The sequence below is a fragment of the Hyperolius riggenbachi genome, chromosome 3, assembly GCF_040937935.1.
Source record: "Hyperolius riggenbachi isolate aHypRig1 chromosome 3, aHypRig1.pri, whole genome shotgun sequence".
NCBI lineage: Eukaryota > Metazoa > Chordata > Amphibia > Anura > Hyperoliidae > Hyperolius > Hyperolius riggenbachi.
Genome location: NC_090648.1, coordinates 84,526,874 through 84,540,939, shown reverse-complemented (window position 1 = coordinate 84,540,939; position 14,066 = coordinate 84,526,874). Strand labels below are relative to the sequence as shown.

Here is a 14,066-nt window from a genome sequence, read left to right as displayed (position 1 = left end):
GGCAGCCTGCTGGTCTATTTGGTTGCAGCAGTGTCTGAATAACACCAGAAACAAGCATGCAGCTAGCCTTGTCAGATCTGACAATGTCAGAAACCCCTGATCTACATATGCTTCTTCAGGGTCTATGGCTAAAAGTATTAGAGGCAGATGCCAGGCAACTGGTATTGTCTAAAAAGAAATACATGGCAGTTTCCATATCCCTCTCTCACTTCAGTTGTCCTTTAACCACTTGCCGACCGCCCACTGCACATTGGCGGCGGCAAAGTGGCAGCCCCAGGACCACGTAACGCACATTGGCGTTGGGTCCTGGGACTCTTCCGGGCCGGGAATCGCGCGTATTGATGCGCGCGCATCCGCCGGCATTAGGCTCCGCCCCCACACACGACGACATCCCGCCAGCCATACGGAAGCGCCGGCGGGATGTTAACCCCCGATCTTCCGCATACAAAGCGTATAATACGCTTTGTATTGTATACAAAGCGTATTATACAGGCTGCCTCCTGCCCTGGTGGTCCCAGTGTCCGAGGGACCACCAGGGCAGGCTGCAGCCACACTAGTCTGCACCCAAACACACTGATCTGCCCCCCCCTGCCCCCTGATCGCCCACAGCACCCCTCAGACCCCCCCTGCCCACCCCCCAGACCACTGTTTGCACCCAATCACCCCCCTAATCACCGATCAATCACTCCCTGTCACTATCTGTCAACGCTATTTTTTTTTTTAGTCCCTAAACTGCCCCCTGGGGACTCAGGATCACCCCCCCACCCCTCAGATTCTCCTTAGATCCCCCCTCCCCCGTGTACTGTATGCATCTATCCCCCCTGATCACCTGTCAATCACCCGTCAATCACCCCGTCACTGCCACCCATCAATCAGTCCCTAACCTGCCCCTTGCGGGCAATCTGATCCCCCACCCACACCATTAGATCGCCTGCAGACCCGACGTCAGATCACCTCCCAAGTGCACTGTTTACATCTGTTCTCTCCTCTAAACACCCACTAATTACCCATCAATCACCCCCTATCACCACCTGTCACTGTTACCCATCAGATTAGACCCTAATCTGCCCCTTGCGGGCACCCAATCCCCCGCCCATACGCTCAGATTGCCCTCAGACCCCCCTTATCAATTCGCCAGTGCATTATTTACATCTGTTCTTCCCTGTAATAACCCACTGATCACCTGTCAATCACCTATCAATCACCCATCAAACACGCCCTGTCACTGCCACCCAATCACCCCCTGTCACTGCCACCCATCAATTAGCCCCTACCCTGCAACTTGCAGGCAATCTGATCACTCACCCACACCATCAGATCGCCTGCAGACCCGACGTCAGATCACCTCCCAAGTGCATTGTTTACATCTGTTCTCTCCTCTAAACACCCACTAATTACCCATCAATCACCCCCTGTCACCACCTGTCACTGTTACCCATCAGATTAGACCCTAATCTGCCCCTTGCGGGCACCCAATCACCCGCCCACATTGCCCTCAGACCCCAGCCCTGATCACCTCGCCAGTGCATTGCTTGCATCTATTCCCCCCACTAATCACACCTTGAGACACCCATCAATCACCTCCTGTCACCCCCTAGCACACCTACCCATCAAATCAGGCCCTAATTTGCCCCGTGTGGGCTCCTGATCACTCGGCCAAACCCTCAGACCCCCTTCCGATCACCTCCCCAGTGCATTGATTGCATCTATTTTCCCCTCCTTCACCCCCTGAGACACCCATCAATCACCTCCTGTCACCCCCCCTAGCACTCCTATCCTTCAGATCAGGCCCAATACGAACCTGTCATGTAAGAGGCCACCCTGCTTATGACCGGTTCCACAAAATTTGCCCCCTCATAGACCACCTGCCATCAAAATTTGCAGATGCTTATACCCCTGAACAGAATAAGATCTTCTATGAACTTACCATACACCTAACGGAATACCTTGGGGTGTCTTCTTTCTAAAATGGGGTCACTTGTGGCGTTCCTATACTGCCCTGGCATTTTAGGGGCCCTAAACCGTGAGGAGTAGTCTAGAAAACAAATGCCTCAAAATGACCTGTGAATAGGACGTTGGGCCCCTTAGCGCACCTAGGCTGCAAAAAAGTGTCACACATGTCGTATCGCCGTACTCAGGAGAAGTAGTATAATGTGTTTTGGGGTGTATTTTTACACATACCCATGCTGGGTGGGAGAAATCTCTCTGTAAATGGACAATTGTGTGTAAAAAAAATCTAAAATTTGTCATTTACAGAGATATTTCTCCCACCCAGCATGGGTATATGTAAAAATACACCACAAAACACATTATACTACTTCTTCTGAGCACGGCAGTACCACATGTGTGGCACTTTTTTGCCGCCTAACTGCGCTAAGGGGCCCAAAGTCCAAGGAGTACCTTTAGGATTTCACAGGTCATTTTGAGACATTTGGGTTCAAGACTACTCCTCACGGTTTAGGGCCCCTAAAATGCCAGGGCAGTATAGGAACCCCACAAATGACCCCATTTTAGAAAGAAGACACCCCAAGGTATTCTGTTAGGTGTATGACGAATTCATAGAAGATTTTATTTTTTGTCACAGGTTAGCAGAAATTGATTTGTATTGGGGTTTTTTTTCACAAAGTGTCAATTTCCGCTAACTTGTGACAAAAAAAAATAATTCTTCTATGAACTCACCATACTCCTAACAGAATACCTTGGGGTGTCTTCTTTCTAAAATGGGGTCACTTGTGGGGTTCCTATACTGCCCTGGCATTTTAGGGGCCCTAAACCGTGAGGAGTAGTCTAGAATCCAAATGCCTCAAAATGACCTGTGAATAGGACGTTAGGCCCCTTAGCGCACATAGGTTGCAAAAAAGTGTCACACATGTGGTATCGCTGTACTCAGAAGAAGTAGTATAATGTGTTTTGGGGTGTATTTTTACACCTACCCATGCTGGGTGGGAGAAATCTCTCTGTAAATGGACAATTGTGTGTAAATCAAAAAATTGTAATTTACAGAGATATTTCTCCCACCCAGCATGGGTATGTGTAAAAATGCGCCACAAAACACATTATACTACTTCTCCTGAGTACAGCGGTACCACATGTGTGGCACTTTTTTGCACCCTAACTGCACTAAGGGGCCCAAAGTCCAATGAGTACCTTTAGGATTTCACAGGTCATTTTGCGACATTTGGTTTCAAGACTACTCCTCACGGTTTAGGGCCCCTAAAATGCCAGGGCAGTATAGGAACCCCACAAATGACCCCATTTTAGAAAGAAGACACCCCAAGGTATTCCGTTAGGAGTATGGTGAGTTCATAGAAGATTTTATTTTTTGTCACAAGTTAGCGAAAAAATTACACTTTGTGAAAAAAAACAATTAAAATCAATTTCCGCTAACTTGTGACAAAAAATAAAATGTTCTATGAACTCACCATCCTCCTAACGGAATACCTTGGGGTGTCTTCTTTCTAAAATGGGGTCATTTGTGGGGTTCCTATACTGCCCTGGCATTTTAGGGGCCCTAAACCGTGAGGCGTAATCTTGAAACCAAATGTCGCAAAATGACCTGTGAAATCCTAAAGGTACTCATTGGACTTTGGGCCCCTTAGCACACTTAGGGTGCAAAAAAGTGCCACACACGTGGTATCGCCGTACTCAGGAGAAGTAGTATAATGTGTTTTGGGGTGTATTTTTACACATACCCATGCTGAGTGGGAGAAATATCTCTGTAAATGGACAATTGTGTGTAAAAAAAAAAAAAAATCAAAAAATTGTCATTTATAGAGATATTTCTCCCACCCAGCATGGGTATGTGTAAAAATACACCCCAAAACACATTATACTACTTCTCCTGAGTACGGCAATACCACGTGTGGCACTTTTTTGCAGCCTACTGCGCTAAGGGGCCCTAAGTCCAATGAGCACCTTTAGGCTTTACAGGGGTGCTTACAATTAAGCACCCCCCAAAATGCCAGGACAGTAAACACACCCCACAAATGACCCCATTTTGGAAAGTAGACACTTCAAGGTATTCAGAGAGGAGCATAGTGAGTCCGTGGCAGATTTCTTTTTTTTTTGTCGCAAGTTAGAAGAAATGGAAACTTTTTTTTCCTTTTTTGTCAAAGTGTCATTTTCCGCTAACTTGTGACAAAAAATAAAATCTTCTATGAACTCACCATGCCTCTCAGTGAATACTTTGGGATGTCTTCTTTCCAAAATGGGGTCATTTGGGGCGTATTTATAACATCCTGGAATTTTAGCACCTCATGAAACATGACAGGTGGTCAGAAAAGTCAGAGATGCTTCAAAATGGGAAAATTCACTTCTGGCACCATAGTTTGTAAACGCTATAACTTTTACCCAAACCAATAAATATAGGCTGAATGGGTTTTTTTTAATCAAAAACATGTTTGTCCACATTTTTCGTGCTGCATGTATACAGAAATTTTACTTTATTTGAAAAATGTCAGCACAGAAAGTAAAAAAAATCATTTTTTAAACAAAATTCATGTCTTTTTTTGATGAATATAATAAAAAGTAAAAATCGCAGCAGCAATCAAATAGCACCAAAAGAAAGCTGTATTAGTGACAAGAAAAGGAGGTAAAATTCATTTAGATGGTAGGTTGTATGACCGAGCAATAAACCTTTAAAGCTGCAGTGGTCTGAATGGAAAAAAAGGCTCTGGTCCTTAAGGGGTTTTATGACTGCAGTCCTTAAGTGGTTAAAGTATTTCCCTAGTACAATGCATGGTGCCAATATCTTATTTGGAAATAAAGGATTTTTTTTTCAGTTTTGCGTCCATCACTAATTACAAATCCATAATTTAAAAAGTAACAGTAATATACCCTTTTGACATACATAATAAAAAAAATTCAGTTCCCGAGGTAACTATTTATGTATTTTTATTTATTTTATACAAAAGGTTAGTTTGGGTAACTATGTGAGAGTGTGGGAGGGAAGGTGTTAATTTTAAATGTATGTAGGTGTAACTTTACTATTTAGCGCGCATTACTTTCCTGTATTAGTACGCGAACGGGAAGTAATGCATGGACGACCGTTTTACTTTCGGTTTTTGTGAATGACCACGGCATCTCATTGATCATTGCATTTCCATCCATTGATCTCCCCTCTAACGATCAGCTGTGGGAGCGAGCGGCAGTGCGTGGCGGCAAGGGATGAGTATCTACGTCCCTGAGAGCTGTAAAGGGACGTTGCAGGGATGTAGATACTCGTCCTGGGGGAGGGGAAGTGGTTAAGGGCTGCATTTTTAAAAATTAATTCTAACCAGTATCCTTGAGAGTCTGATGTAAAATCTGCTTCATCCAGCTACAAAACAAACAAAAGTAATGACCTTTTAACTTTTCAGCTGTAAAATATTACCAGCAGGATTTTCTTGGCCAGATAAAGATGTTGTGCCTTCTATTTTTCAGGACATTGGAGATATTCAACATGCTGTGATGCTCATTTGCATAGATAACAACTTTTGATTTTTAACACTTGCAATGCAGGAAAACAGCAAGAGACTTCTGCAATTTCTTAGAAAGACTAGAACTATGTGTACCGATGTTTATCTCATCATGTCACATGACAGTTCAGGTACCCTTTAAGTGCTCTACTGCATGCTCCAAGTAACATATGATGCACAAGATTTCCATTTGCATGGAAATGAGTTAGTGAAAGGACTGGTGTGAGGGAAACTCTGTGGAGAGGTTTGTCCAGAGAAGTACTTGAATAAAACAGATTAAGCTGACTAACCACATCAAAGTGATCCACTCTGTGGTCACTCAGTACTCTACCAAGCTAGAACTTGACTTACTTTAATGTCAGTGTTCTCCCACGCCTCTTTTAGGCGGGTGCTGCACCAGGCTAATTTTGGTGAGCACCCGGCTGTCATCGTCTCACCTTCTTATTCTACTCCTATACTGTAAGCAGGGTTGCGCTGTCCCCACCCGGCTACTTTTTCATGCCACCCGGCTGGAAAAAAATTCTCGGGAGAACACTGAAAGTGTACCTGAGATAAATTGAATGAATTAATTTATACTTACCTGGGGCTTCCTCCAGCCCCCTTCAGGCTGTGGGTTCCCTCGCCGACTCCCAGGGGCGCTCCAATACCCACCTGGCTGTATCGGTAACTTGCTTCAGTCGTGCTTCACTGCCCACCCATGGCCGGGAGAATTCTGCACCTGCACAGTGGCCCATGGAGTCAGCCAGGGAGCCCACAGCCTGAAGGAGGCTGGAGGAAGCCCCAGATAAGTATAAATTCATTCATTTTATCTCAGGTTCACTGAATGTGGCTATTCACATCACATTACATTAAAATGCAGGTTGGCTGTGAGGCAATCACTTGTCACTGAAGTCTCCAGAGGGATCCATACACTTTCCGACGTACCAGCAAGCAACACACAACAAAAATCAGCATTTTTTTTTCTGCAGACAGCCTAGATCTTTTTGTTTTCCAATCAGCTTCATATCCCCCCTCAGTCTTTAGATTTATTATGGCTTCTACATTACACTTCCTTAGCAACTCAACTCACCAGCTTGTCGACAGGAAAAAGCAAACACGATGATGTCATCAAAAGCCCAGGTGTAGTCAGTATGGGGTGGGTAGAAGTCCAGGTATCGACTGGAGTCCTTCCGCAAGTCCATGAGGAAAGTGGAGTGAATCATGGGAACGGCAAAGCAACCACGCCGCTCTCTCCGCCGGATCGGCATGTAGGCTGGGGTACGTCTGTAATAGCCCTGTATTTGGGCACAACAAAGCAGTTAAAACATTGCTAGAGCGAAACTGAGATAGTTCAAAATAATACATGTGGAGCTGCAATATGTGGAGCTGCCCATTTACTGCTACAAGTCACAAAACTGGTAACATCTGTGACAAGCCCCTCCCCTTAGTGTGAAACCCCGTGCTGGTTCAACCAAACATTAGGTTACAAGTGTGATCAGTTGGAATGCGTATGCTAATTGTAAAAGTTTAAAGAGAAACTGTAGTGAAAATAACAATGATTATTTTTTATTTTTTTTTACTATATTAATTTATAGATTATTTAGTCAGTGTTTGCCCATAGTAAAAGCTTTTCCCTCCCTGATGCATGCTGAAATGTATCCATGGTGGTGACATCTTTAGTCCTCCTAGGTGATCTGTACGGAATGTTTGTTACTGAGAGTTCTATGCACAGAGGAGACACTGCTTGCTTGGCAGTTGGAAACAACAGTTATTTCCCACAATGCAGCAAGTTTTACAGACAGGAAGCTGTCAGGAGGACCATGGACCTGACATTACACTGTGGGAGGGGTTTCACCACAATATCAGCCACACAGATCCCCCCCCCCTCCCCCCCGGATGATATAGTAAGGAAAAGGTAAATATTTCTCGTGGTAAAGGGGGTATGAGCTACTGATTGGGATGAAGGTCAATCCTGGGTTAAAGTTCCTTTTTAAGAACTAGCATATACAGTACAAGGGTGGGGCAGGACAAAACTGGTAAAATTAGGTCCATTTACATCTGGACACCGACACAGTTTCATACTTCTTTTCTGTGCCTCACCACAATGGGATTAAAACAATTGAGATACACTTGAAGTTCAGACTTTTGGCCTTAATTTAACCTCCCTGCCGGTATGGACAAGCCTGACTCGTCCAGGAAAAAACAGCTGAAAACAGTATGGACAAGTCGGGCTCATCCAGCAGTTTTTTCACATGCGATTTGTGCATTAAAATTTGCTTTCGTACGAATGTGCAAATTTGAATGCGGAAAAAATAAACGATTTCTGCCAAAAAGCTGAAGAGTGGGGGAATTGTGGCCTGGCAGAAAGGGTAAATTACATTTATTTACAACATTTTGTGTTTGAAACTTTAATCATACTTGAAATGTATACTAAACTCTTGCTTGATGTATTTTCGTAAGTTGCAAAAATTCCATGCAAGTTAATTGAACCACTTTTTGCACAGAAATTCAACAGAAATAAAACACCATGGAGGTTAATGGGTTGATCAAAAATATTGCAAAACATTTTTATAGACAATCCCCTCGTTTCAGGGGCTCAAATGTAAATTGAAAACCGTAATTTTATAATACTTTGTTAAAGATACTTCACAGGCAACGGCAGCCTGAAGTCTTGAGCCCATGGGCATCACCAGACACTGGCATTTGTAAGGCTTAGCTAGGCCTTCACTGCAGCTGCTTTCGGTTGTGGTTTGTTTATGGTTATTTCTGTGTAACATTTGGTCTTTAGCAAAGGAAATGCAAGCTCGATAGGGCTGACAGAGATGCGCTGAGCCCCCCCAGAGACTACAAACGCACCTTGAACCCAAACAGAGGCTCTGCATATACACCAAAGAAAAACTAACAAGTGGGAGCAGCTGACCAGAATTAAATCAAACATAGCAAAGAAATGAACAGCGCTACTTAAAAACAGATGACTGGACTTCCGGTTCCGGCACCTGATGTGAAGACGGCAAGGAGAGAGCTCCGCTGAACCTACCCGATCTCTCATGCTCCCGCACCCTATTCGGCACCCCCAGCCACACTATTCCGGAACGGGAATCAGCAGAGGACACACTGGCAGAAAGACCGGACAGAATGGATAAGTACCTAACCCGGTCACAGAAGAGACAAGGAGCGGCCCGGAAATCTAAAATGGCCGCCAGAGGAGACAAGCAGACGGAGAGATCTGACAATTCTCCGCACTGGGAACAAAACAAACAGTGGGACAGCGAAGGGGAAGAAACGCAGAGTGAAGCAGATGGAGGTATGGACGGAACACATCTAGAGAAACTTGCCACAGCAGTAGTTCAGAAACTTACGCCTGAGTTGCAGAACATGATCCACCAGGCTATGACGCAGTCACTAAAAAAGATACAGAAAGATATCCAAGTGCATGCTACTCGTATTAAAATGGCTGAGCAAAGAATCTCTAGTCTGGAAGACGAAAAAGCAATTCACACAGTTAAAATAAGAAGACTGGAGGGGGAAAACCTGGAAATGTATGATAAAATGCAAGATTTGGAAAACCGTTCCCGCCGGAGTAACATTCGCATAATAGGCCTACCGGAAGAACATGCGGCTAAAGCCCTGGCAAGTTTTACCTCCACAGATCTTCCACAATTACTAGGTCTCACACAGACATACAAAGTTGAGAGAGCTCACTGGGTGGGACCACCCCGAGACCCCAAGAAGAATCTACCACCGCGAGTAGTAATGGTAAAATATCTGGACTACTCGGAAAAAGAACTTATCAGAACATATCGCCAACGACAGGAACCCTTGAAATACCAAGGAGCGGTGATCAGGTTATTCAATGATTATTCGTTAGAAGTGTCTAAACAACGCCAGAAATTCACGAAGGCCTGCTCAAAATGTGTGGATTACAAATTAAAATTCGCGCTCATGTACCCGGCAACCTTGAGAATAACAGACCAGAAGGGAAAACAGCATTTGTTCAAAAGACCAGAGGAAGCAGACACCTTTCTGGAAAAATTGCAACGCAGCGAATCTCAGTACTCATGAAAGGCCAGAGAGAGCAGAAGACACCGAGGACTGACAACCTGGAGCAACTAGAGGTGCCATATGCGTAAAAAAAAAGGGGGTACTGCACAGTAGACTGGTAAATATGTACTGCTGAAAGGAGCTATACTAAAGCTATAAGAAAAGTTCGGGTAGACAGGGGAGACAGTTGAAAAGGAGATATGCCGTTAACTCTCAGGGAAGAAGAGAAGTCACAGTGCAAGCTAAGTAATATGTTTTTTCTGTTGAATATGTTTCCATTAGTCTCAGCTTACCTGAGGGTAGTACCAGCAATAGACATCCAGGGGAAACTGAGTTATGTTGGGGATAGGGGGTATATTAAGGGGAGAATTTTCCGCTGTTCCTTACGAATAGATGCAATTATTGTTCATATGATGTTGTGGTTGAACCAACTCTTATACCCAGACACCCATGATTAATGGCCATTAAAATCATTTCATGGAATACTAAAGGTCTAAGGACACCCGAGAAGCGCTCCCAAGTTCTGCGACATCTGCAGAAATTACGAGCAGACGTGGCGTTACTGCAGGAGACGCATCTGTCGGAACTCCATTCCAAATTTCTAAAAAAACAATGGGTGGGGGAAGTCTACTGTTCTCCGGCCGTTAACAGAAAGGCTGGAACAATTACATTAATTCACAAAAGAATTCTAAACCGGGTCGTGGACCATGACAATGATCTTGATGGACGTCTGGTAAGAGTTCGTTTACAGCAGGGATCAGATTGTATAGATATATATAACATATATGCACCAAATGAAGATAATCTATCCTACTTCCAGGCATTAAGCACAAAATTAAACACTCACATTACCACCCAAAAAATAATAGGGGGGGATTTTAATACGGTTCTAGACCTAGGAGAAGATAGGACCTCTAAAGGCCCAATTAATAGAGCATATGTCAAAAAAGCCTTACAATTTAAATCTTTTAGGGAAAACTGGAACCTTGTGGACGCCTGGAGAATACTCCATCCATACGACCGAGAATATTCATTTTATTCCCTCCCACATGATATGTGGTCACGAATAGACTACCTATTAATATCTGATAAACTTATGCCCAGAGTTCAGCAAACACAAATTCATGATCTCATCATATCTGATCACTCACCTATAGTGATAGAAATAGCAGATTCAATCCCTAAAGGTACAGACATATTATGGCGATTCCCTACGCAAATGTACGACGACGAGGAATTCCGAGGCTTATTAAAACAATGGTGGATGGAGTATTCTCAGGACAACAGGGAACACGAAACCTCACACTTCCTGTTTTGGGAGACAGCAAAGGCAGTAATCAGGGGAAAGATAATTGCCCATATGGCCTACAAAAAAAAACAAGCCCATCAGGAATATTTAAAGGCAGTGGAAAGAGTCAGACAGGTGGGACGACTTCACCAGCATAATCCTACAGAGGAAAATAGAAAAAATTGGATACAGGGTAAGGCAGAAGTGGATAAGTGGCTTAGACATAAGGAAAAGATCAGATCTACCTATACTACATTATACTTCCATAAATTTGGGAACAAGATGGGAAAACTTTTGAGCACACTAGCGAGAGGAGCCAGAGGGAACACGATAATAACAACCTTGCAAGATAAAAAGGGTGTTCTAACACATGATCCAAAGGGCATCAATGAGATCTTCCAACAATTCTACACCAGTCTCTATACAGAACCTAATCCAACAATAGACAAGGCAAAGATAGATTCCATACTCCAGGAAGCAAGCCTTCCTGGACTAAGTGAGAAGGGTCTGGAAATTTTAAATTCGAATATTACCCAGGAAGAAATAATATACACTATCAAAAATGTATCAAATGGAAAAGCACCGGGCCCAGATGGCCTAAGTGCCGAATACTACAAGATACTACAGACAGAGGTAACACCCCACCTTCAAAAAATGTTCAACACAATATTGAACACAGGAACATTGCCACATACGGCAAATAATGCATACATTAAGGTTTTACCCAAGCAAGGAAAAAACCTGCTGATGCCTGAATCCTATAGGCCAGTATCACTGATGAACCAGGACCTAAAATTATTAACAAAAATAATGGCAGACAGGTTGGCTACTCTGTTGCCAGCATTAGTAAAACCAAGCCAGGCAGGCTTTGTCAGAGGCAGATCAGCAACATCTAATATAAGAAAAGTCTTAACAGTCTTAGACTATGCTAAGCTGTATCCCAAGACAAGTCGCGAATACGCTTTATTATTACTAGATGCTGAGAAAGCCTTTGACAATGTCAACTGGCAATGGCTACTGAGAGTACTGGAATTCATCAAATTTTCAGGACCCTTTATGTCATTAATTAAAGCCCTTCATACTGCACCAACAGCACAAGTATATACACCAGGCTTCCTATCTTCTCACATCACACTGCAGAGGGGGACAAGGCAAGGATGTCCGTTGTCACCCCTTCTGTTCAACCTAGCTCTGGAACCAATGACAAGAATTCTAGAACGTAAAATCCAAGGGATAGAAGTAGGATCGACAACACTGACACAAACACTATTTGCTGATGATATTCTGCTTTTTATGTCTAGGCCACTATCCCAAATCCCGCTAGTATTCCAACTGATACAGGAAATAGGAAAATTCAGCGGTTTTAAAATAAACGAAACTAAAAGCGAACTCCTACTACTATCCCCTAGAAGCGAATTAATTACACAATACAAACAGTTGAAGGTCAAAATCTGCTCCACGGTAAGATACCTGGGCATTCACTTATCTAGAGACCCCAACTCGATTTATACACTAAACTATCCCCCTTTGATAAGTAAAATAAATCAACAACTTAAACATTGGGAGAAACTACCAATTAATTTAATGGGAAGAGTGGCCTTGGTGAAGTCAATAACCTTCGGTAGACTACTTTTCCCACTACAAACCATACCATTATTACTAAAACACCAAGACATACGGGAATTAGAAAGAGCAATAGCAAGATTCTTATGGGCCGGAAAGAAACATAGGATAGCATTATATAAACTACAACTACCCAAGATGTGGGCGGGATTAGGGGTACCACACATTCGAAACTATAATTTAGCTTGTCTTTTTAGACATGTGAAGGATTGGATATGTGGTACCCAGATCTTTTCAAATATAGATTTAGAAAAATCTTTCATGGAACCATGGTCGTTAGCTGCGCTCCTGCATACAAGCTACCCCAAACTGCCAATTAAAGCCAAACATAGTGGGATAATTAGAGACACGTGGGTAACTTGGAAGGAAGTGAGGAAACGCTTTAAGTTACACTCTCAAGTGTCCAAATACATGCCCCTATGGGGAAACCCGGGATTCCCTGCAAGCTTGTCACACCAGGGTTTCGCAATATGGGAGGATAAAGGAATAAAAACACTAGGGCATCTCTTTCATCTAAGTGAGGGAAAATGGAAAACCTTTACGGAGCTCAGATCAGAGTTTAATCTTCCCAAATACCACTTTTTATATTATGCACAAATTAAATCTTACATCTCAAGTCTATCAAGAGACCTATCCAAAGAACAAAACTTTAATGACTTTGATGCATTTCTAGCACCTGGAAGCATTAAGCTCTCTCTGGCCAACATACAACAAAATCTGTCCAAGATACACCTGGAAATTCATGCCACCAAAAACCTCAAAGCATGGCTAAGGAGATCAATGACCAAGAAGTCATGATGAAGATAATTGAAGGGAACCTCATTTACAGACAAATATTCAAAAATGAGGCCTGGAGGGAGACCCACTACAAGCTCATACATAGGGCAAAATACGCCTTTGACATCAAGTATAAACACCCACCAGCCAACTACACCCCAAATTGCCCTAAGTGTCAATTCCCTCAGGCGGATCTGTTCCATTGCGTCTGGGAATGCAATATTATTAAAAAATATTGGAGAGAAATAAGCAAATATATAAATTTGATATGCAGGAGAGACATACCGATCACACCGCAAACGTATTTGTTTCATTTTGAAGGCACAAAAAAACAGCAGGAGGACGAGACCAAAAATCCACAAAACAAACTGACTGATCTGGGACATATAATACTTGCAGCAGCAAAGAAAACAATATACAATAAATGGATCTATCCCTCTCGTCCCACGATATGGGATGTAAAGCAAGAACTCCTGCATCTATTCACAATCGACAAATTGGACGCATGGACAAATACTGAGAAAAAAGCAAAAGCATTCTTCAAAAAGTGGAAAAGGTATATAGAGGCTAGCTTCTCTAGGGAAGACATCCAAAATATTGTCAGACCAATTAAATATTCCACATGGTACGCCACACGGGATATACTGGGTCAACTAGGACTATTAAAAATAACAGACTGATATAAAGGAACAGCGGAAAAGGGGGGGGAAGGGAAAGGGGAGGGGGGAAGAGGGAAGACATGTTTTTGTTTTAGAGGGACTAGGGGAGGGATAAAAGATAAGGGGGGGGGGGGGGGGGTTATTGTACTATAGGTCTCTAAAACCATTCATACGGAAGTAAAGTTTGACATACATTTACTACCATAGTTTATATCATAAGAGGTTATCAAGGTTGAATGTTAC

At 43.2% G+C, this 14,066-nt stretch overlaps 1 protein-coding gene across 1 annotated transcript in view; it reads right to left on the bottom strand.

Moving 5' to 3' along the window:
* COLGALT1 (collagen beta(1-O)galactosyltransferase 1) overlaps window positions 1-14,066 on the bottom strand; it is a 97,085-nt gene that overhangs the window by 37,894 nt on the left and 45,125 nt on the right. The window contains exon 5 of the mRNA XM_068272242.1: window positions 6,526-6,730. Coding sequence (XP_068128343.1) covers window positions 6,526-6,730 — 205 coding nt within the window. The remainder of the gene's footprint in view (window positions 1-6,525; window positions 6,731-14,066) is intronic.